At 40.5% G+C, this 23500-nt stretch overlaps 2 protein-coding genes across 5 annotated transcripts in view; one reads left to right on the top strand and one right to left on the bottom strand.

Annotated features, from left to right (window-relative positions):
• The first annotated feature begins 326 nt into the window (after window positions 1–326).
• Window positions 327–5698, top strand: th2 (tyrosine hydroxylase 2). Its single transcript, XM_034225994.1, has 12 exons — window positions 327–572; window positions 1163–1337; window positions 1525–1613; window positions 1713–1780; window positions 1863–1913; window positions 2638–2783; window positions 3744–3879; window positions 3966–4035; window positions 4122–4178; window positions 4750–4845; window positions 5058–5191; window positions 5365–5698. The coding sequence occupies exons 1-12, from the start codon at window positions 327–329 to the stop codon at window positions 5582–5584; spliced, it is 1488 nt and encodes a 495-aa protein (XP_034081885.1). The 3' UTR covers window positions 5585–5698.
• Window positions 5699–11440: 5742 nt separating this feature from the next.
• Window positions 11441–23500, bottom strand: part of nup37 (nucleoporin 37) — a 12680-nt gene continuing 620 nt past the window's right edge. For 3 of the 4 annotated variants that reach the window (XM_034225987.1, XM_034225985.1, XM_034225986.1), the window contains exons 2-10: window positions 22262–22435; window positions 22056–22177; window positions 19200–19272; window positions 18864–18958; window positions 14340–14430; window positions 12383–12564; window positions 12237–12287; window positions 11742–11835; window positions 11441–11652 (exon numbers count right to left, since the gene is read on the bottom strand). In XM_034225987.1, coding sequence (XP_034081878.1) covers window positions 11539–11652; window positions 11742–11835; window positions 12237–12287; window positions 12383–12564; window positions 14340–14430; window positions 18864–18958; window positions 19200–19272; window positions 22056–22177; window positions 22262–22417 — 978 coding nt within the window. In that variant the 5' untranslated portion in view covers window positions 22418–22435 and the 3' untranslated portion in view covers window positions 11441–11538. Of the gene's footprint in view, window positions 11653–11741; window positions 11836–12236; window positions 12288–12382; window positions 12565–14339; window positions 14431–18863; window positions 18959–19199; window positions 19273–22055; window positions 22178–22261; window positions 22436–23389; window positions 23410–23500 lie in introns of those variants that run through there. The other variant, XM_034225988.1, reaches the window with a different exon arrangement.

Below are 23500 nucleotides of genomic sequence, written 5' to 3'. Positions count from 1 at the left end.
AAAAATAAGAGAGTAGTATAAAGTCCCTATAGGCAAAACTATATATGAACTTCTAATAACCTAGTTTTATTAATTTAAGACTATGTAACCTATTATGACCTATTTTGCTCGAATGCACCTGTGTTGGTGTCCATTTCCTCCCCCGATAGCACTATTTTAGTCCTATAAAGAGATGTAATCATGACGCAAGCCAGGCCTCAAAAGCCAAATGTGCCGCCCTCGCGCACCTCATCTCCATATCACCCCCTCACACATCCGGGTATTTAAAGTGTCCGCGGGGCATGGAGGCGCACACACCGCGGTGAGGCTTCAGCTGCAGCGGGCAGATGAAGACGGAGGGCGGGGTGCAGCCGGCGCCCTTCAGCGGGAGGAGGCAGAGTCTGATCGAGGATGCCCGCAGAGAGCGAGGCTCCGTGGGCTCCCCTGGGCCTCCGGGGCCTCCGGGGCCCTCTCGGTACGGAGACATGGGCTTCGTGTTCGAGGAGAAGGACGGCAGGGTCACTCTCAACCTCCTCTTCACTCTCAGCAATGAGAAAAACGCAGGATTCTTCAAAACTGGTAAAATATTCGAGGTAAGTCCCAAATTCTGAGATCTTCAAATTGTGTAAAACTAATGACATGAAACTGTGAAAATGTTACAAGAGGCTACAAGCTTAATACACAGGTTTAACAAGTAGAAAGATGGACTTAAGGTTTCAAAATAATGTTTGATAACTATAACTGATTAAGGAAGTGTTTTTCAACACGTCTCCACTCTAAAAAACGAAGTAATTTAAGTAAAAGAAAATCAACAAATTCTCAGAATTACAGAAGCTGGAATGATCTTTTACTGTATTTGGCTTAATTGTTCTTGTTCCAATAATAGCTTATTTGGTAACAGGCATAATAATTAGCATTCAACACATATTTCCATTACAAAAGGTATTGAATGTACTTTTATGATATCTAAAGTTGAAGATGTCAATACAAATGTAAACGATGAAATAGGAAGAACGTGTATAGACCTACTAGTTTAAAACAATAATGCAAAAACATGAATTTCTTCATCATAATGTCAACAAGTAAACTACATTATGGGATGAAGACCCTTCTTCTCAATGTCAAATTATTGATTAAAATAAATTGTTTACCATATTATGCTCTTTTTTTGTATCTTTCACAGACGTTTGAAGCTAAACTTCTCCACATTGAGAGCCGGCCGGGGAGGAAGTCAAAGAACAGCACGACAGACCTGGAGTTCTTCATGAAGTGTGAAGTTCACAGCTCCGACCTGGACGTGTTCATCAACTCACTGAAGAGAGTGGTGGACGACGTTCGCTCCATACCGGAGGAAAAAGGTGCAAGATATTATTATTACTGTGCACTTTATGCATTTCATTAGTCCTATTCAACTGTCTAGTGAGATACGCTTAGGGCATCTTATGCAATTTTACAAGCCTTATTTAATTAATGTATTTTTTGTAATGTTACATGATAAAAAGACCAATTACAAAAGCACTAATTCATTATTTTCCCTCTCTTTAGTTCCCTGGTTTCCCCGACAGATAAAAGACCTCGACAGATGCAACATGCTAGTAACCAAATTTGATCCAGACATGGACCAGGATCATCCAGTGAGTGTTTACATATGGTGCAAAATGTCACACTCTTAAATCATATTTATCAGAAAACAATACAACCTAGTTATGATACTTATTAACCCTTTCTTGCAGGGATACAGCGATCCAGAATACAGAAAACGACGGGCATTCATCTCTGAGCTTGCCTTCAGATACAAACAGTAAGTCAGAAATGTATCCATGTTCCTTAAAAACTGAGTACCATTTAAATATTCTCTTATTAAATGATTCTCTTTATCACAGGGGGGACCAGCTGCCCACTGTGCAGTACACAGCAGAAGAAGTGTCCACATGGTAAGAATTGGCCAAACACACTGAAAAAACTATCTTGTATTATGTCACATAACCATGGGCGTAATTTCCACTGGGGACAGGGGGGACATGTCCCCCCCACTTTTCAAAATCCCATTTGTTGTGAGCATATTCTAATGGTTTTTTGATTATTGAAATATATACAGTTCTGTTTCATCGGGGTGTTGAGAACTGTATCCATAAATCTCTTAATGTTGCCCTCAAAGTGCACCAGATTGATGCATTCAACTTCAATTTAAAGAAAAAAATCTTCCCGGGGGTGCATGCCCCCGGACCCCCCTAGAGAATGTGAGGTTATCACAAATAAGACAGGTTCACATGGATAGGATACTAGATAAGTGTGCACACTACACATTTTTCTTGGATCCCTAATATATCTGTAGAAAGGTAGGAAATGGAATTAAATTGAGAAAATGTTTCATTGCGGAGGACCCCCTGTTTTGTGTCCCCCCCACTTCTCAAACCAAAGTTACACCCTTGCACATAACTGTATTAGGTTGGTTGAAAGCAATAATATTAAGTTGACCCTATATTTGTATTTAAACCTAATATTATTGCTTTCAACTAACCTAACATAGTTATATGAAATATGTTGATATAGTACATTTAACTAGTCAATGTTTCAGTTTCTTCAGAGCAGTCAGTATGAATGCAGATGCGTGTTGGAGGATGGTTAGAGTGCAATGATGTGTTGCTGTGTTTGAAGGAGGGAGGTGTACCTGCAGCTGAGGAGCATCTACCCCAGTCTGGCCTGCTGGCAGTTCCTGGACGGGCTGCAGCAGCTGGAGACAGAGTGCGGCTACGGAGAGGAGCGCATCCCTCAGCTCAGAGACATATCCGCCTTCTTGAAAGGTGACAAACACTCTGACTAATGAGAGCTTTTGGTCTTCAAAAGATAATACAACTCGAAAAAGTAGAATAAATAAAGTTCGAGAAAAACTTTTACAAACAAGAATTATGATAACATTTGGCCTTCAAAATAAAAAAAACTAGAATAAATGAACATTTATGCTTTACAAAATATCTTGCAAAATTAGAATATTTTGGTCTTTGCAAAGGTAAAACTAAGGATGTGAAACAAGTATCTTTATAACATTAAATGTCAAACAAAGTATGGAACACCGACTTACATTTTTCATGACATGATCGATGTGGGGTTTAAAGGTAAATATGTCAGAATAGCAATGAGCTCTGAACAGCGATAAATAGAAAAAGATGATAGAGAGCGCGAATGTATTCTGGATCCTCTATCCTGAGTTCTGGATCTGAGCCCTGGACTTCGAGTCGTGGCTGAACCTGTCACTGTGGTCCTGCCTGACTCTCATCATACTACTTCCCTGATGGCTCCCACAGGATTGTTGACATCCTCGTGGATTCATCTTCTTATTATACACACATGCATTTACAAACATTTGGTCTTCCTATGCTGTAAAATGTATTATCTTTTCAATTTCCACACGGCATCTATTGCACGTCTGTCCGTCCTGGGAGAAGGTTCCTCCTCTGTTGCTCTGCCTGAGGTTTCTCCCATGTTCCCCTTTAAACTGTGGGTTTTCTCTGGAAGTTTTTCCTTGTACGATGTGAGGGTCAAAGGACAGAGGGTGTCGTATTGTCATACTGATATTCTGTACAAACTGTGAAGTCCACTGAGACAAATTTAACATTTGTGATATTGGGCTATATAAATAAATATTGTTTGATTGATTGAATGATTGAAGTTATGACTTAAACGTCATCTTCAATGTACTGCTCCATATTCCTATGCCTCCAGTTGGCTTTGCAGTGTGTTTTGAAGTGTTTCTCTTGTTTCAGAGAAGACTGGCTTCCAGCTGCGCCCGGTGGCCGGCCTGCTGTCAGCCAGAGACTTCCTCTCCAGTCTTGCCTTCAGAGTGTTTCAGTGCACTCAGTACATCCGCCACGCCTCAGCACCCATGCACTCCCCTGAGCCGTGAGTGGAAGCTTTCTGGGACCTATTTTATTCATTAATGTATTCAGCTGCTTGTTCTGTCATTGACTTTGTTCCTACTCTGACAGAGACTGCTGTCATGAACTGCTCGGTCATATTCCCATGCTGGCGGATAAAGAATTCGCCCAGTTTTCTCAGGTAACAGTGCTGCGCTTTGATTTGACATAACAAGAGGGTAATGTAGTTGAATTACCTTTAATACTAATTCCTTTGAACTCTTTTAGGAGATTGGACTTGCCTCGCTTGGAGCTTCAGATGAAGACATTGAGAAACTGTCAACGGTACGTTTTTATTAATGTTTTAAACCTGAAATTAATTAATTATTTTTAATATTCAGAGATAATTTCCTTGTATGGGAGGTGAAAACATCACACAAAAAAAGAAACTATAGAATTTAACATTACATAATAATGCACCTCTTAACTTCATATACATATTTGGATTACCTTTATGCTGTGAAGTATTGCTTATGTTATCCTGTTATACTGCGTAACTATTTTCATATCACAAACACATATTTTATAATTTTTTTAAAAGTTTTATTGTACATTTTGCTTCATATACCTAGTTCTTGACGTGCAGTATTTGTATTTCTTTATGCCCCCCAATACAAAGGCTAATACTTGTATGTACAAACATATTTGGCAAACCGATTTGGATTCAATGAATGCCAAATGTTAATAGTGAAGCTTTTTTTTTATCAGTGATCCATGGGCTCTCTTAACTCAGTGCATTAAATAGATCTTCACTGCCATCTGGTGGCTTAAACAAAGGACTGCACATTATGTTTAATCATGCTCTCATTCAGAATATATCTTCGACTGACTTTTTTTATGTGCTTGTCCTTTTCAGTTATATTGGTTCACTGTGGAGTTTGGCCTCTGCAAGCAGAACGGAGCAGTGAAAGCTTACGGCGCCGGACTCCTGTCGTCTTACGGAGAGCTCGTTGTGAGTGTGTTTTTATAAAAGTTTGTCTTTATTAAACAATGTCTATGCATAACATTTTTATTATTCACTCAAAGAAAAGAGCTAAATTATGCCAGATTTAGCTACAGGCTCATTTCCATCTGCAGTCTCTTCTGTTCACACACACACATTTTGCTTCATATTCTTTCTGCTTTGTGTACTTACACTGCTTGACCTTTGACCTGTCTCTTCAGTACGCTTTGTCGAATGAGCCGGAGTACAAGCCATTTGTTCCTGAGGAGACAGCAGTTCAGCCGTACCAGGACCAAACATACCAGCCTGTTTACTTCGTATCCGAGAGCTTTGAGGATGCTAAGACCAAAATGAGGTACACATAATTATTAATTAAGTAGTGACCATGAGACTAGTATTGGTCCAACATTCCACAATCTGTCTTTAATTACTTCATAGAGATCTTAAAGTTTATTTTTCACAATATTTGTAACACATCTGTATGTCTGCTCCTAAAACTCTTTCCTATGCATTCATTCACTTCAACAGGAGATACTCTGCCACCATCAAGCGTCCCTTTGCAGTTCGCTACGAGCCGTTTACCTGCAGCGTGGAGGTTCTGGATCAGCCCAGCAAGATCCAAACCGCCCTGAGCCAGATCAGAGACGACCTGAAGACCCTTCACAGCGCTCTGGAGAAGTTCAGCTTCTCTGAAGAGCGGGAACAAATGGTCTGCAGAGAAAGGAGAGTCATGCAGGAAGAGAAATAGATGGACAGTGGCCTGTGTAAATAGTACTAAATACTATCTATAAGATCAACTACCATGATCAACATGTACAGAAAAGCAAAATGTAGTCCGGTTTGTGAGTCTCATAATGGCCATTTGTTGTGTGTAATGTATTATATAAAAATAAATAAATGTTTATTTTCATGAAGAAGTCTCTTTGAAAGTGTTTTATATTCCAGAGAAACAGAAGAGAAGAAATCAGACCTCAGGAAAAGTACAATTCCTGCTTTCAAAACCTTCATTTAGTCAAAGTATTTGCAATATTTACTTAAAGTGGCAAAAATAACAGTATATAATGTTTTTTGTCCGTGTGTAAAATGTTTTTGGATTGATATTTCTGCTGCAATAATGCATATTTCTTTCATTTTTAAAGACCTTAGATACAGTATCATAAGAAGTAGGATAACTTTTTTAAACATAAAGGAACACTTCATTCCTTCAGTAGAATCACTAAATTGGGAATACATGTTATTTTACTGGACAGCAAGGGTAGGAAAGATGTAATCGGAAAAGTAACCAAAGCTGTCATTATGTTTTTCAGTAAAAAGTACAACATTTGCTTCTGAAATGTAGCAGAGTACAAGTATAAAGTTGCATTAAATGCAAAAACTCATGTACACAATTTGTACGTTCTATCTATCCTCTACTAAAGATAGAAAAAAGGTTTCAAAGTGTTGGTCAATGTTTGCCAGCAGGAGGAATAAGAGCATACAGAGCTTGAAGAAGGTAATAATCTAGTTTTAATTTCAAACCAACTATTGCCATTTATCTTCATGTGTTATTAAGCAAAGGGAAGGAGCTGATTATGGATGATTTAGGTATCATGTTGCCAGGGCCGTCCTTCCCTACAGGCCGATCATGCAGGCTGCACGGGGCCTCACGCAGGGGGCCTCGGCTTATGCGCTCGGCTTGTGCGCAGTTCTCAGGTGGGTTATTGTATGAGTCAAATGTACAACTTGCGAATGTTGTACAAGTGAAATGTCAAACTTTTGCCAATTGCCATATCATCAGCTGCAATTCACGACATGAAGAAAGCAGTCTCTGCATAGCATATAGGCTAATGGAGATGCAGTTATTTCCAGCATTCTTTATTTACCATTCATTCAAGTATTGTATGCCTTTTATCTGCTAATGGACAGGAGGAAGAGTGATAAACTGTCTGTCTAGTTGGCTTACATAACAGTTACAGTTTACAGCCTAAAAAACATGGAGCATTTTTCCCCCTTTTATTCATTTTTATGTCAATTTGCACATTTCATGGTGATGCTCAGCCTCTCCCCTTAACTCCTAACAGTCATCATCATGTCAACCACAATACAGAGAATTACTGATAGAAATGTGTGTGTAGTTGTTGATACATTGCTGACAGAGGGAACTACATTTGAATACAGATTTAAGAAATATCAGTTTTTGAGCAAGTAATAAGCATGTTTTGTCTTGACTATTACAACTATATTATAATAAAATAATATAGTATTTATATTATTGAATTGATTATGATTATTAGAAGAAGTAGTTTATTTGCATTAATTATATTTTTATCTTTTTGAGGCTAGTATTTGGCAGGAAATGCAGACGTATTCACCTGTAAACGTATACTGAACGACATACATGCACATTTACCATTTACCTCACAAAAAAGTAACTGTGTTGATGATAATAATAATAATAATAATAATAAACAGGAATTATATCTGCAAAGTATTTTGTTTCCAAAACATTTTTTTTTCACTCCTGTTGGTTGGGGGGCTCATCTCACAATGTCGCTTGGGGCCCCAAGTTGACCAGGGACGGCCCTGCATGTTGCTAGGCCCATTAGCGGGGCCAGGTCACCGCGACCTCCAGCCCACCACAGCACGGCCCGCACCGCTGCACTGCTGACAGATGCTCTTCTCTCTTTATTGCTCTTTCTCTGCTCAATTTGGCTTTTTCTGGGTTTTGTGACGGATATCCACAAGTTGATCTCAACAAAGGCACCAATGCATATCAGAAGTGCGCACGGTGAAGCTTAGAAAAATAAATAAAGACAAATCATCTCCATCTGCAAGACTCAAAATGCGTCACGAACAACAAACCCTCCCATCAGCCACCTGTGTTGTGAAACTTTCCCATACATTTCCACTACGCAATGAATTAAATCCTGCTGCGACCTGCCAAGAAAACCCTGTCTGTTATAAAATACAGTAACTAAATATATCAATTGAAGAGTTACCAAAAACGTGTGTGTGTAGATAAAGAGTTAGAGGAGGGGGATAAAGCAAGTAGAGGGAAGGAGTGATCTACTGGCTGACAAGTGTCAAAACACAGCAGCACACACGTATTATTTATTGTATCTTATTCCTCATCCAGCGCTCTTTAGTATTCAAATCCCCTCTATACCAGCGCCAGGATCAGAATCTGCTGAGTACTAAAAATATGCATGGTTGCCGAAGCAACGGCGTGACCTGGGAGGGATCCAGTTTCATTTCTGTGCCTCGAGTACGTACCACGAATCCCAAAAGCTTTATCATCCCGAGACCAACCATAAATGTTTCCTTCACTGATGTCAGGAGCGTCCCGTCCCCTCCTCATTTTTATTTAACCAGCTATATACACCTCTATAATTTTTTACATGATCAACTGATCGAACTATATTTACTATATAGTAGGCTATATATACTGTATGTATTTATATTTTTTACTTCTAATACAAATCTTTCAGTGTTAAAATGTAATAGTTCATTGCTTTTGGTGAGGGCGTTCTTTCATCAATATGCAATTTTCTTGAACCAATAACGGTCTAAAAACGAAGAATGTATTGGTTATTATAATTATTTCTTAAACCTTATGCCGTACGCCAAAAGTTGTTATTATGACTGCTCTATTATTACAATGTCAAACCCCTTTGTTATATCCATCCAGAAAGACAAGTATAAAAAGGATAATGTGTGAGTTTAAGGAGGAGTTCCATATTTCTCTACATGTTAAGGTTGAAGATACAAGCTGGACATATAGGGAACAATCAGGGAAAAAACAGGGACATATCAGGATGCATTTTCCCAACAAGTCTGACCTAAAAACAAAGGTTCTTCTAAAAAAGCAAAGCAAGTCAACCCAATAGTAAGGTTCTAAATGCTTGCGAGACAACGATACAAAATAAAACCGATTGAGGTATTTTCCGAGGGATGGTTGACAGATTTATGTGGCATCTTCTGGTCTGGCAAGGGATCACAACCATTGAAACATTAGCGAGAACATGATCACAAACAAGGCTTAGAAGCTAGACTCAAGAGTGCTCCAAGCTAAATAAAAACTGGAAGACCAAGGTGACCTGGCAAAGCACACAGACTGAGGGGTTGAGGATCCACATTATGCCAAACACAAGGAATGTTGAAGGTTTATGTCCCACAAGGGAGAAAGAGGAACAACTAATTACAGAGCAAGGCCAGCTGTTTCCTCCTTGTTTCAGGGTTCATTCCAGTTTCCTTCTCAATTCATCTTTCCTCGTTTACTCGACTTGAAAGACGTCCCAATTTCTTAAATGTGATCAGGAGGTCAAAATCGAGGCTGCCAGAGACGAGCGTTATCACAACACCTGTGTAAATGCTCTACCCCCAACTGGCAAAATTGCACACAATTACATATTTGTCATTATTTTAACATGGTGTCCTTTTAATCTCATGAATACCAAGAGATGGATGAATGCTTTTCAATAAACAAACTAAGTTGAAGAGGGTTTATTTCGGGTTAAGCCCATTGATGTCTGATACAGCTATTGCAGACTTTATAGTAAGATATGTCTAGCATGTCCTGATTTGTTAGAGCAAAGATTTGTATTTTTCATCCCTCTGGCAAGCGTAAATCCCAAAACATTGATTTATTTCTTCTAAAAGAACATTTGTGTAGCCAGCACATGAAAACAGCTGGTTTGATGGTTTTTAATGTTCCCAAGCATGACAGCTGCTTTCTCTGGTGAGCCATCTTCAATATAACTTCTTAAATTAGCCACAATAAATAAATAAATGGGTTTCTCATAAGCCATCATGTACTGTAAGAAGTTCTTAATGCTAATAAGTCATTATTGATACTGAAGGTTGCTCACTTTCTAGTAAGCTAACAGTATACGACTAAAAAGTGACGGAGCACTGCGATCTCTGTTTGGCTCATCGATACCAACAGTCTTTTAATTCTGGGAAAAGCATTGCACAACAAAGCAGCCGTGAGATTTAATCAAACACCAGCCTCAAAGAGCTCTAATCTCTGTCTTTGTTTCCCCTCATATTATGCTCCTCATTATTTTGATTTGCTCTCTTTTTGTTGAGCCCGGGCTTAGAGTTGGCAGGGCCGCTGAAGAATTATCCGAGAAGGGAGATTAGGAGAAAGTTGGTGAGGAGTTTTTAAGGCGATCTGATCTCATTCGTTTGTTGTTAGTCCACACACGGCTAAAGAGATCCAAACTGTTTGTGAGGCTTCATTCAGGTTATATTGAGGGTGACAGGAGGCCCGGGGCAGTCACATCTGAGGACCCGTTTCCAGGAAAGGTGAGTTTATATGATCTCCAAGATGGATCAAATATTGTAGAAATCATGAGATGAGAATTCAATTTTGTTGCTATTCTGCTCATCAGCCATCAGATGGTGTTGTTGAGTCACTGGAAGGAAACGAAGGCGGAAAGTGGCTCAGTGAGCAGTTCAAGTGTCCTCTGAAGGAGCTCCTAGTCTTTCGAAATCCTTCAGTGCACAGATGAAAATGGCATCCTTACACATCTCTGTGTTACATGCAGCTGCTCGGGCACCACTTGCACCTGAAGCACAGCAAACGTAGAGAGTGGAACCACATTGGACTTGTTCAAACAAAAGTGCGGAGCAGGAGAGCAGTAGCATGTTATGCTTTGTGGACTGCGGTGAACGCGTCCCGTCCAAGAAATATATAGGGCTGACGAACCGGTTTTGAAAGAGTGGAGGTCTCCACGGTCTCCACCTGCTATGTTCTGTCGCACAGAGGCGATGCTGTACAATACAACCTAGTGTTTCAGCTGCCTTGTACATTAATAAAGTACAATAAACGCCTCTGTTAAACGGCAGAGTATGAATGCACACTGCAAGATTAAGTTCATCTGTGGAAACGAGTGATCAGCTGTCACCTAGAATGATTCATGATCAAGTTAATTAAATAAATGCCCTCTGCAGTTTAGCGGCCATGCGACTGCCTTGAAAGTGGAGATGGTGGTTTCTCACACATTGCATTCCTGTGACAGTACAATGAGCCTTTGTGTAGCCGAAGAGGAATTGCAAGTTTCTGCCAAATGATCCCTTGTCTTCCATGTTTGGTCTGCGGAGCATTGATAATTATACCCCAAGGTAAGGTGATGCGCATCTCTTCCTCTCTCTGCATCCTCATGACCTGCTCACACTGCATGGCCTGGGGTTGACCTGAGATGGCCCCAATGCTTCCCAAAGCTCTTCCTATGATTACACTTACAACCCCGGCCTTATCTAACAGCTGGAACACGGCCAGACCTCCTAGTTTTACATTTTAACCTTCATGTGGATCTTCATGTCTGTGGTAGGTGGAACAGCTTGTCAAAATATATATTATTGATATGATTTAGTCGTATCATTGATATTGAACACCTGTAGTGCAACGATCATGTTGACTGGTGAAGGGGAGAGTTGGCGACGACGCCTTGATGCATTCCTTTCAGCTCTTTTGGAAGGACACAACAGACAGGTGATAAAACTTGCTCTTAAGAGAAAAGTGGAACGAGCTCTTAATCTGTAGCTGACCTGAATCTGAAATGAGAAAGAACAAAGCTCAAACTTGCAGCCAATCCATTAAATTCCATACAAACTCTGTAGATACAGTACTAGGAAAAATATTTAGTTTATTGAACAGAATAGAAAACACTTAGTTGGACATAGTTGGGTTATCTAACATGGAAGGTGCAGTACAGATGTCTACATTTCAGTCATCCAAAAGCAGAGTTTCCTGTCGCTGCCGATCACGCAGAGCGGGAGCGTGCGGTGCCAGCTGAGGCCCGATCCCACTGTGGCAGATCCAATAGTAACCGGCTGAAACGAGATCAGTTTGTGACATGAGATTGGAGCTGTGAAGAACAGTAGAAAGAAGTGATCATAACAGTACAAAGCCTATTGCTCACCTGCGGGTGACCAAGATGGTGGATAAATAACTGACTACAGATCTTTCCCGGACATCCAGTGGTGGCAAAGAGGTTTTGATTGGCTCGAGACCACCTAAGGACAGGTAAAACATGTCTTTAAAATGTCATCACACATCACAACTAAATCAAACGTTTGGAATTTTACTTGAAATGTTTGTACATAAAAACAAACCCATATGAATATGTGTTATCTTATCAGAGCAGGCCAGGAGGGACTTTTTAAAATCTTTTTCCAGTAGTGACAAATAGTTACCGCTAAGAACACCTATGGGCTAAACACCAGGAAACTAGCAAAAAGCATATGTGACAAAACAACTCTTTTAAACTCATAAATTGTCAAGAAAGTATGCATGAGCCTATAAAATACTGGGGAAATCAGTTGAAAAAATATGTTACTTGGTGAAAATGGATGAAAAAAGCAAAAAGAAAGCCTTACAACAGTTAAAAAATAGAGTAGAAATACATGTTTCTTACTTGAATAACCTTGCTTTATCTATGTGAGCTGGTCGTTTTTCCTGGGGGTAACTGCAAAGAATAAAAACAAGGTTTAAAGCACATCTCATCCTATAGTGTACCATAACTAAACAAATTCATCATATTTCCCACATTCCCCTAGTTACCTGGAGCGAGTTATGTCCCAGATGAGCCAGTCGTTGCCGGCCACAGCCCCCACTTTGATGGTGTTTGTGAGGCACCAGTCTGCGGACATGAGTGGGGACTGACCACAGTCCAGGGACAGAATGGCCTGCTGGGTAACCAGGTCATAGAAGCGAATAGTTCCCTTCTTCTCTGCCACCATTAACTGGAGCAAAACAGACGGGTCAATTAAACAATCATTATAGTTCATGTTTCTGCTGTGGGTGAATCCCCAGCATCCATTACAGCTCTTTCTGGACTACAGTCATTAGAAGATTTTGATTTACAGGAAATAATGTGCAATATGAAAACATAATGCATTATCATTTTGAATTAAACATATACCTGTGTCACTTCTCATAGATTTTCTAAATACAAGACACAAATAACTAAGTTTATAGTTAACCGTTTTAATAATCTTGCCCTTTCACATTGTAACTGCACATATCTAAATTTGTATTCCATTATATTTCAATTTGTACAGGTATACCTATATTCCATCCATATTCAATGTAAATATTGCTATATTTGAATGATATTATAGTTCTCTTAAAATAGTCTTTTTTATGTATGTATGTTTATGCAGGGTATATGCAGGAATCCTGAAGTCAAATGTAATACCTTTTAAGACCCTTTCCATACATGTTAAGACCTCATCGCCACTTTGAGTTTTAACCAGTTACATTAGCGACACACTTTACCTCACATTAACTATATACAGTATGGATTGTCCTTCCTCCTTATCTTCCAACCATTTGGACGCAGACTTGCATTTCCCCATAACGATGTTGTTTAACAACCGGCGTAAACGGACCTGCGCGCGCTATCAAGCAGTGAGCGTGCGATGTCCTGTTCAGATGACGTCACATCCAACGGGGTGCCATAAATAAACTACACAGAATCACACTACACACCTACGCAATGATTACATTCAGGCAGACTGTAGAATACAACCTCTTTGGACACTTTATATACTTATTGAAAACAAGCTACAAAATGTAATACCTTGGAAAATGCCGTTTAATACTTTTTAATAGCCTTCATTTTCGCTAAATTTATTTATCAACTTTTAATACTTTTTAAGACCCCGCGGACCCCCTGTTATGTGTGCACCAATAACACCAAGACAAATTCCTATGTGTTAACCTACTTGGCAATACACCTGATTTCTGATTTATCTTTAATGGCGGCAGGCAAAATGGGCTTCTACCAATCAGAGGGCCACTGGTTCGATTCTCAGCCCCTGTCGTTGACATGAAGTCGCGTCCTTGGGCAAGATACTTAATCCCGAACTTGGGTATTTTAGTCACTTTGGATAAAAGCCAAAAATAAATAACATGTCATGTAAATGCAAAGCAGGCTTTTGCCTTCAGACAAAGCAAGAGATGCTAAATGTTGATAAAGGAAGTGAAATGAACAACCTTATCAAACATATAATCTCATTTCCTGGATTTCATTGTGCTTTAAACATTGATTGCTAGTTTATTTTTGAGCCTTATGGAAAGCATCTACAAATCAATGTTGCATTAGAGGACATTTCACAGAGTAATTGACATGTTATGTTTGGTCAGAATCTTAACTGTGCTCGTTTGACCAGTCACAAAATGAATGATGCCTGAATGAGGATGCCTAGTCAAAACGTATCTAGGAAGGCCAAATCACCGGACCTCTCTTCTAATAGTCACCTAGCTTTAGACACTGAGACACCTACACTGATTTTAAATGCCATTTTCTTAATCTCTTTCATTTTTTGTAAAGCACTTTGAATTGCCTTGTGTTGAAAAGTGCTATATAAATAAACTTGCCTTGCCTTGCCTTACATTGCATTTTTCACAAGTCACACTTCAGGCTTACTTCACACCTGATCTGTCTGAATCAATTCTGCAGTTCAAAAGTTTGACCTCAGAATACGAGCATGTTTCTGAAGCAAAGCCCTCTTACCTTAAAGGCTTCTTCTGGGTGCCAGCACACACTGATGCCCGGGGAGCGAAGTCTGAGAGTCGTGCTTTCATTTCCATCCAGGTCCCACACCCTGTAGAGATCAAGATGAGCATTAAAATACATACACAATTGTATGACCTAGTATGCTTTGAGTGAACTGGTACTGCCATTATATTAGCACAACAATTGTCTTCAAACTGAAAGTGTGAGCATTCTTTAAAAGTACTGTTTGTTACCAGCTTCACAAAGACCTGAGAACTACATTTGTTTTAATCAGCTCTCATTAGTATTGTCCCGGATTAATCAGACTTGAAGTGTGAACCGCTCTTGGCAAAAAATCTAAAACAAAATCCACTAGCTCTTAATCAAAGATGGGGTTTTAAAGCACTTCCAAGAATAGCATCAGTGTTGCAGCCACCCTGGGAAGCTCACAGAATAACTGAGAAGAGTTCCCCTTCCCAAGGTTTCATTTTTGGTGCAGTTTGAAACAAAATAACATAGTCCAAACGGCCTGAATGTAACACATACAGCCTTGATCCAGCAGATATAAGGTAACAAGTTACAATTTAAAAATTTAAAATTTAAAAGACAATTTATAATTTCTTCGACAGCATTCAAGCTAGTTTTCAATACAAGGCACACAACTATGAGGCTTTATTGCACACAATGTGGGCATTTATTCATCCAACTCCATGTTTTCTCATAATTAATCTGACGCTTGCTTGTTGCATGCCAGTCAGGTATGTCATGGTTTTTCAGGGAAAAGGGGCTTTTTCCCTCAGATCTGTGAAGACAGACCAATGCTGGAATCCTCTTTCAGGAAAAAAGCCAGCTTCACATTACATTGAGCTATGATAGCATGGGGCACACACACACACACACACACACACACACACACACACACACACACACACACACACACACACACACACACACACACACACACACACACACACACACACACACACACACACACACACACACACACACACACACACACACACACACACACACACACACACACACACACACACACACACACACACACACACACACACACACACACACACACACACACACACACACACACACACACACACACACACACACACACACACACACACACACACACACACACACACACAACCCTTGCTTGAGTCGACGTTACGCTCCACCTACATTACAGAAAATGTTTCGCTGTGGGCGGCCGGCTGCCATTCAATTTCTGTGAGAACATGGGGCAGCAGGATGGACGTCAGTTAAAGAAGATCACTGCAGAAAAGTTGAAAAGCTTTGTGCAAATAAAGGGGGCTTCTAAACCAAACCAAGATTAAAGGCTTGTGTGAGGAATATGACCAGTCGTAATTTAAATAATAGTAGATCTAAATAAGACCCATGATAGCCAAAGCAGCTGAGAAAGACTACGGGATGTAATGAATCAGCTGGATGGAGGGAACACTGGGTCCTGAGACAAGAAAAGGTGAGGACGAGGCCACAGGGGTGGAGGGGCTGCAAGTGTTTCTGGGAATATTAAACAAACGCTTGAGGAGCTCAGGAAGGCGCTGACTGATGAGATCATGCAAGACACATTATTTAATAAAGCCCAAAATGTACCCCCAAAGATGATCTAAATGTCAAATGTGTTGTTAGAGAGATTGATGTCCTCAGTGGTGCGGTGTAGAGGAGGGTATGCCCCTTCTCAGATGAAGAGCTCAGTAAACACTCAACTTTTCCTGTCTCCTCTCCCTGCAGCAGGACGGAGCCCCGTGGAACTCTGGGAGTCTTTTCTCTGCCCGTGTGCAGACTCAGCCAGAGGCTCCATAAGTGAGACTGAGCAGGAAAAAAAGAGAAAAAGCCCCAGACCACACCAGCAAAACAAGGACTAAACCCTATTCTTTCAAACCCAGAGGCCAAGCAGAGCTCAATAGCACGCTACACCACCATCGGCCAAACTGTGGTTGACCACTCTGCCCTTCAAACGGAGAGCCCCGGCCCCCCACAAAAACATAACCTCCGCCAAACGAGGTGAAAGACATGAGACACGAAAAACACGCATGACCGTTTCTGATAAAACACTGCGTAATTGCATAACACTACATCAAGCAATAACACTCCGCGTCCATGTACAACAGAGTTGAAAAGGACATCTGAAGTCCTGTATTGTGTTATCTCGGTGAGAAAACAGCGTTACGGTTTGTCTATGTTTCCCATAAGTGGAGGAAACGGGAAATGCCGTTAGCGCTGCAGGATCTGATTTATTGTAGAGAGCCGAGTAAATAATCGGAGGTGACTCTCTGGAGGGAGCGAACTGGAAGAGGCAAACAATATAATCCCATCACAGTGCCTCGCAGGGTGGATGTTTGCAGCAGTATCTTTTTAAACTGGACCTGCTCGACATTTGAGTTTGACAGTCTAACATCCTCAGTTTAAGAAAATGCCAAACTTCTACTGTTGAAAGAGTGAAATAAATCATTTGACATATTTATTGGGGTGGCTTGTTTTCACCGACACACCTGGCAAGGTCAGTGATCAAGTTTAGGCGACGGGAGAGAGCAGTCATTTCTAACAAGGCGTATTTGAAGGGCTCAGTCTAAGCTAAAAAACAAACAAGGTGATTAATAACTTAAATATAGTGATGCATATTATATTCCCTTTGGACTAATACATCTCCCTTAATCCTACTAAGTAGTGCTTAAAGGAGGAAGATAAACACATTAATATGATTAACAGTTTGATGATTACAGTTTAAACAGATGGCTAAAAGCTAAGGAAAATGCATGACATAGCTAGAAATGATTAAATAATGGCTAAAACATCCAGCTTGTACCACACCAACATCAACCATTAATGACATATTCATTGTATGAAAAATGTTGTTACAATATCTATGTTTTTATAACTAGTCATGTTTAATAACATGCAGTCAATAATCTGTTCTTACATATGTGTATCAAGGGTAGTGTTAATGAAGGGCAGGTAACTAAGTACATCTAGTATTTGTTTTTCCCTTACCTTTCATATATACTTTTGTTAGCTTAGAGAAAATGATTGGACTTTTTACTCTACTTCGTTGGGCTGACAACTTTAATACTGAAGTAAGGTTTTGAATGAAGGACTTTAACTCAGAGTATTGTTTCAGTGTGGTGTTATTACATTTACTTAAAGAAAGGTTCTGAATATTTTTTCCACCACTGAGGACAGAGTACTTGAGTTCATGAGGGGTACTTCAGTCCAAGAAGGGATGGAAGATACATTGGAAGCATGGATGAGATATCAAGCTGTTGTAATTTCTTTCAATTGCACAACATAAGGGATCAAGAGAAGCGATTATCACTGAGAACAGAACAAAGTACTTAAAACCATATACATAATGCAGCACGTGTGCCGTGTCCTCAGTTCATCTGCAAACTCACTCAACCTCAAATCCCCTCAGGGATCCTGCAGTGTCCCCTGGTGATCCCTAGGTGGCACATTTCCCCAGACTCTCCAGCTGCATCTGCACTGATACTCTGAGATGTTGAGACTACATGAACCGAACTCCGCTGAGGGGAGGGGGGGGGTGGAAGTCTGCTTCCCCACCTAGATGCTGCAGCGTCAGGTTGCATGTTGGCTACAGCCAAGTTCCCACAACTACAGGGGACAGTGATGACAAAGCTAAGCAAACTTATAGTAGAGGCGCGGCTGCCAAACCTAACAGAGTGATGGAGAGGTCAGCAGCATATACATGCAGGCAAACACTCCCCCCCTCCCTTTCTGCAGGACCAGCTTCCTCCTCTCATATCCAGCCTCAGTTTGTGTGGGCTGACTGGAAGGTCCTCTCCTGTTAACTTGATCTATCCCTTGTTCCGCCTGTCTTCCTCTGGCGTCCCATATTTTCTCAACATGACAGAATTTAAATCTTTCAGCAGATGGAGCACACTCCTGTTTTCTCTGGCCGGTCAGCGGAGGAAGGGGAAGAGGAGAGCGGAGGAGACTCAGAGGGCCTGATGTGACTGTCAGAGGGTCACCGCTTCATGTGGTCGTGGATGCTATTATTGTTTATGAAAAGGCCACATGGGCTGTATAAGAGTGATTTTGAAATAAATTACTTAACAAAGTCAGGACTGTTCTTACTGTACATGAGCAATATGAAAGCAGGGCCCAGCACTGCAGCACAGCTTTGCATGGTGGGGGGGGGGAGGTTGGTGTCCCTGAGCTGACCCTGGTTACTGACACACTTTTTCCCCTCCTCTAGCATTCATTTAAAAGGAAAATGTGGGGGCCCTGTTATAGGCCCCCCGTTAGAGAGGAACATTTTTCTGCAGCTAATTGGATTTCCATATTTAACCAATTAGCTAGAAAAGCTACAAAGCAGCCCTGTGCTTACGCAAAGTCACACCGTAGCATGTTGTGCTTAGCATCATGTTTCACTGTGGAAACACCGTCAGGAGTTTCTGCACCATTAACAGAGAACAGAGCTGAAAATCAGAAGCTGGGAACACACACACCCACACACACACATATGGAAATAAAACATTTTTGGACCTGCAAGTGTGGTCATCACTGACGGAAGCAATTTGTTTCCCCTCTGTTGGCTCGAACACCAAATGGTTAATGTAGCCGGTGTGGCCCTCCATTACCTAGGAAACAGCACAGAAAAACTAAATGTAAACCAAACAGAAAAGGCATGATCAATACACAGTTAAATAAATTAGCATTTATAGGAAAGTTGTGATTACTACACAGGCTACAGCTACGCTTTCTATGAGCACGGCTACATTTCCTGTATCACTAAGTGCAAAATGTCAGAGCTAAGTAGAGAGACTTTGATGCCAACTGACAAGCGCAGTTCTGGCCAATGTGCTCCAGATGTTGAACTACCTTGACTTCATGCCTATCCTGAAGATCAGAAGTCAGCAGGCGTAGCTTTCTGTCAGCTGCAGCAGTGCAAAATCTACAAAGAGAGAGGAAGAGGAAAGAGAAAGGGAGAATGTGAAAACAAACAAAAGGATAACATCCAAACAGAGTCAGACTGTATGGACACAATGACAGATGACATCTCTCCCTACATGAATGCCTGCGACCGCCTAGACTGACACCTCTGGATGAGTGTCGGTGTGTGTGTGGTAGAAACTTGGACAGCGATCAGTAGAAACGCTGCCAGGGAGATTCTAATTGCAAGCTAAGATAAACACGGAGAAAAACAAGATTCCTCACGGCATTTACGCGGGTCTCAGTTGAAAAACCTGTGCGGAGCCAGGCAGAGGACTTTCCCTCTAATCATCGTAGTGTACACCAGTGCCTGCAATTATTCACACAATTACACTAACTCACTTATGACAAGAAAAACACACATATCACCAGAATAAACAGACAGCGGTTCACACATTTTCAGTCGCAGGCACAGATGGATTTGGCATGATGTCACTACAAACACCCTTAACGTGCTTCGGGGCATTACTGCTACAGTAGATTAGATTATATTAGGATAGGCCTTCTAACCCAACAAATTAGTGTTGTACTTTGGAGAAAAGCATGGAACAAATTCTGGCTGTTTTTGGCTTTTCTTTTTTTTTTTTTACTTAAATGTCAAAGCAATTTTCTTTATTGATCTCCAACATGCTCGTAAAATTAAATACCAGAACAAGTTCAGCTTTGCTTTTGTTGAGCAGTGTTATTGTTTTAACAGAAGACAAAGATGAGAGTGTATTCTTTCCGAGGTGATGTCACCACAAAGCACACGTCAACAAAGAGACCTGGCAACATTAAGTAAATACCAACTCTTTGGGGAACTTCTTCAGTTGTGAGAAGAATAAATATATTCTTATCTTTTGCCAAGAGAAAGATGAGACTATTGCTGCCACCCTTGTATCTGAAGCTACAGTTAGCTTAGCATAAAGAATAGAAACAGGAGAAACAGTTGGTCTATTTCTGTGAGTAAAAGCACACACATAAGATTGGGTTTGACTCAACTGATGCTACTTCACTTTAAGATATCATAGACGTTCCTTTTCTGACATAAAAACTGGTATGGTGAGAAAATCTGCTCTAAGGAGAATTGTGATAGGTCAGTTGCTGTGCAGACACAACATGTGTGCAATGGCAGAGTCCAACATGTCATTAAATAAGGCTGTAGCTTGTCAGATGGGGCAGACTGTTTGTCTATGCGATCGGCCATGCCACAGCAGGTTTTGTATTCTCTAACAAGCATTAAATTGGTATATTTAGTGCACAATGGTGGGCTTTATTTGTCAGATGTGACAATGCACGCCTGTAGATTGCAGAATAAATGCTGAAATTACATGAGGTTTTGTGCTGCGTACAATAAATAGTTGGAGGAAGATAATTAATATGTGGTGTGTGTCTGGTCTTTGTAGGATTCATTATTCTTCACATATTCCCATTTTAAGCTGCTGTGGTGGATGTTGGCAGCTAAAGCCCCCTCCCCTCATCTCTCTCACTCTTTGGGCCCCTGCTTGAGGCCAGCCGTGAGAACGTTGTACTTTTCCTGGAAGGCACAGCTACGTGCAGATCGAAAGGCGGGATGGAACCTGAGCGGCAGTCATCAGCGCAATAACATGTGCGCACGTCACAGTGCTGGCTGGAGGGCCGTGTGGAGTAAACCACAGAAGGCCAGGAATTATCGCTGCCTTTCCTTTTCAATTACAGAAAGCCTAAACACCTCCGGGGGGATCGTGGAACATTCCCATCCACTGCTCAAATTAGGAGGAAACTCTTGCTTTCTAACAATCTACAGTTAGGCTACTTCCCTCCTGTCCAACCGGCCACCTGAAATAACTTGGCTCACATCCTGGCAGCTGCAGCGTGACAGTGAGAGGCGGTGATGGCTACTTTCACACAACGGCTGCTGTGCTTTCTCCACAACTGCCTCTTGTTCTGGTCAATGGACGAGTGTTCGTGAATAATTACTCTGTTGTGTTAAAGACATAGATCTCAGCTTTCTGATGTGGGAGTGAAATATGGCTTTTCACTTCCTAGTCCTAATAAAGGTTATGATGACATTACAAGAGGCTCTAGAGCTGCTGATGTCCCACCATGAACACAGTCTTATGTTAAAAGCCAGTTGTGCTAATACGGTTTTATTTAACTTTACCTGAATAATGACAATTTGTCAGCACCACTTAACATAATAAATGAACAATTTAGCCGGTAGAGGGGCAAGTCCATCATAAGTAGGGTTGGTGGTTTAATCTCTAGTTCTATCTGTCAACATGTAAAGTGTGAGCAAGAAATGAAACCCCTCACTGATGCATGTGTATGGAAAACAATCTGAGAGTCAAATATGCCGCATCAAGGTTCAATAACTGTTTTATGGTAATGCTAAATGCAACAAAAAAAAAGGATTGAAAAGGAGGTGTGTTAAGCTTTGTTGGGAACAGCTGTGAAGCTGGAAATCTGTCAACTTGCTTTCCTTGTTGTGCACTAAATGAGTCTAGCCACTATGGAGTAGCAGATTCATTTAGCATGGACAAGACTGTATTCAAGATTAGTCATGAGCTCAGTTGCCAGTATAAGTATAATTTTCTGTCAAGCAGTGACATGTTTTTAAATGTTTGCATTTTCTTCAATGCATCATTATAATGTTCATGCGTTGCAATTTTGATGCTGCAACAATTTACACAGCTCCAAAATCTTTAACCATTGTCCTGCACCATGTAACTTGTTAGGGACATCTTATCCACACACCAACAGGTGCTGGAAACAAAGAAGCCATACCTGATAGTGGGTATTCTGTCTAGCCGGGACTCTGGGCTCCAGGCGAGAGCATCGACACGTAATTCATGATGGAAAGCTCGAAGAACATTGAATTCAATCCCCTCAATATCCATATCCTCCTCCTGTGGGAACAAGTGTGTATTCAGAATATAATATACTGTGCATTACTTTTGGTAAACCAGGATGATTGCGGCTGTGTCTCTAACCTGGAATAGACAGGTGCCCACAACCACATATTGGTTCCCACCGTAAGCCAGGAGAGAGGCAGGGGTACCAGAGCTGAAAGGACTGAATTCAACCACATGAACATAGTCCTCGCATGTCACAGTGTAACTGGGAGTTCGGCTAGAATCCTCCTGCATCCTGCAAACTGGCTTCAACTGTAAAAAAATCAGAACAAAGAAAACAGAGAATCGTTTGTCTAATGATCAGCAAACTAATTATATTCAACACTGCAAAAAAAGCAAAATCTGTTAAATGAGTCACCAATGTTCTGCTAATATTATTTTTTTAAATGTATAACTAGTGCTACTTCTAGTCATTCCTCCCATTACTGTAACAGGAATCTTTACATAACTATGTGCAGTAATAATTGTACTAATGTAATATACACACTTGTCATATACAGCACTCTACAGTTCAACACTTATTTGTATTTAATAAATAATGTCACTACTTAGTTACAATCTACTTGAATGTGGACTTCTGTGAATTGTAATTATTTTCTATTTTAAATACTATGTGCATGCCTTTTCATATAATAGTGTTCTATTTTCTTCACATGTATCTAAACTTTGCTGTAACAATGTACATTTCCCCTTTGCAGGACGAATAAAGGAATTCTGATTCTTATTAATAAACAAAATATGAATTATTCTGAGCTAATGTAGACTGAAATGACTACTACTAGATATATCAGGGAATAATATAGCTTTGAAAACTGTCATAAACTTTGCCACGCCATGTTATCAAGGTAGTCATTCCTTTAATATCTGTGCCAGAATTAGGTCACTGATATTTGCTTTAATGTGATATAGTGCCTTTATTATTTAGGTCATTCAAAAATGTTATTACTTACAGCTGTCAAACATTAAATAGTTCCTAAATGTCTGAGGAGCAGTACCCTCATAAAATACGAATGCAATGATTGTTGTCAGTTGCTTGGAAAGAACATCAGACCAGACCTAATTATAATATTTACGTTTACTCGAGGCATCCATAAGCTAGCGGGTGGGTTACTAAGGTATATCGGCCACCATTACATTCTGCAAAACAAATTCAAACCCACAAAGCAGTGCCTAATTAGACGTGTTTAACTCAGATGTAGATATTACCAGAACAAACCAGTTACGTCCACAATGAGGCTGGCAGGTTGCTATAAGTAAAAAAAGGTAATTTGGTGTAAGGAAAGCTAGCTTTATTTTAACGTTATCTTATGTGAGCTA

Source organism: Gymnodraco acuticeps, unplaced genomic scaffold (assembly GCF_902827175.1).
Source record: "Gymnodraco acuticeps unplaced genomic scaffold, fGymAcu1.1, whole genome shotgun sequence".
In the NCBI taxonomy this organism is placed as follows: domain Eukaryota; kingdom Metazoa; phylum Chordata; class Actinopteri; order Perciformes; family Bathydraconidae; genus Gymnodraco; species Gymnodraco acuticeps.
Note: the sequence above shows the minus strand (reverse complement) of the source record. Positions and strands in the feature narration are given on the sequence as shown.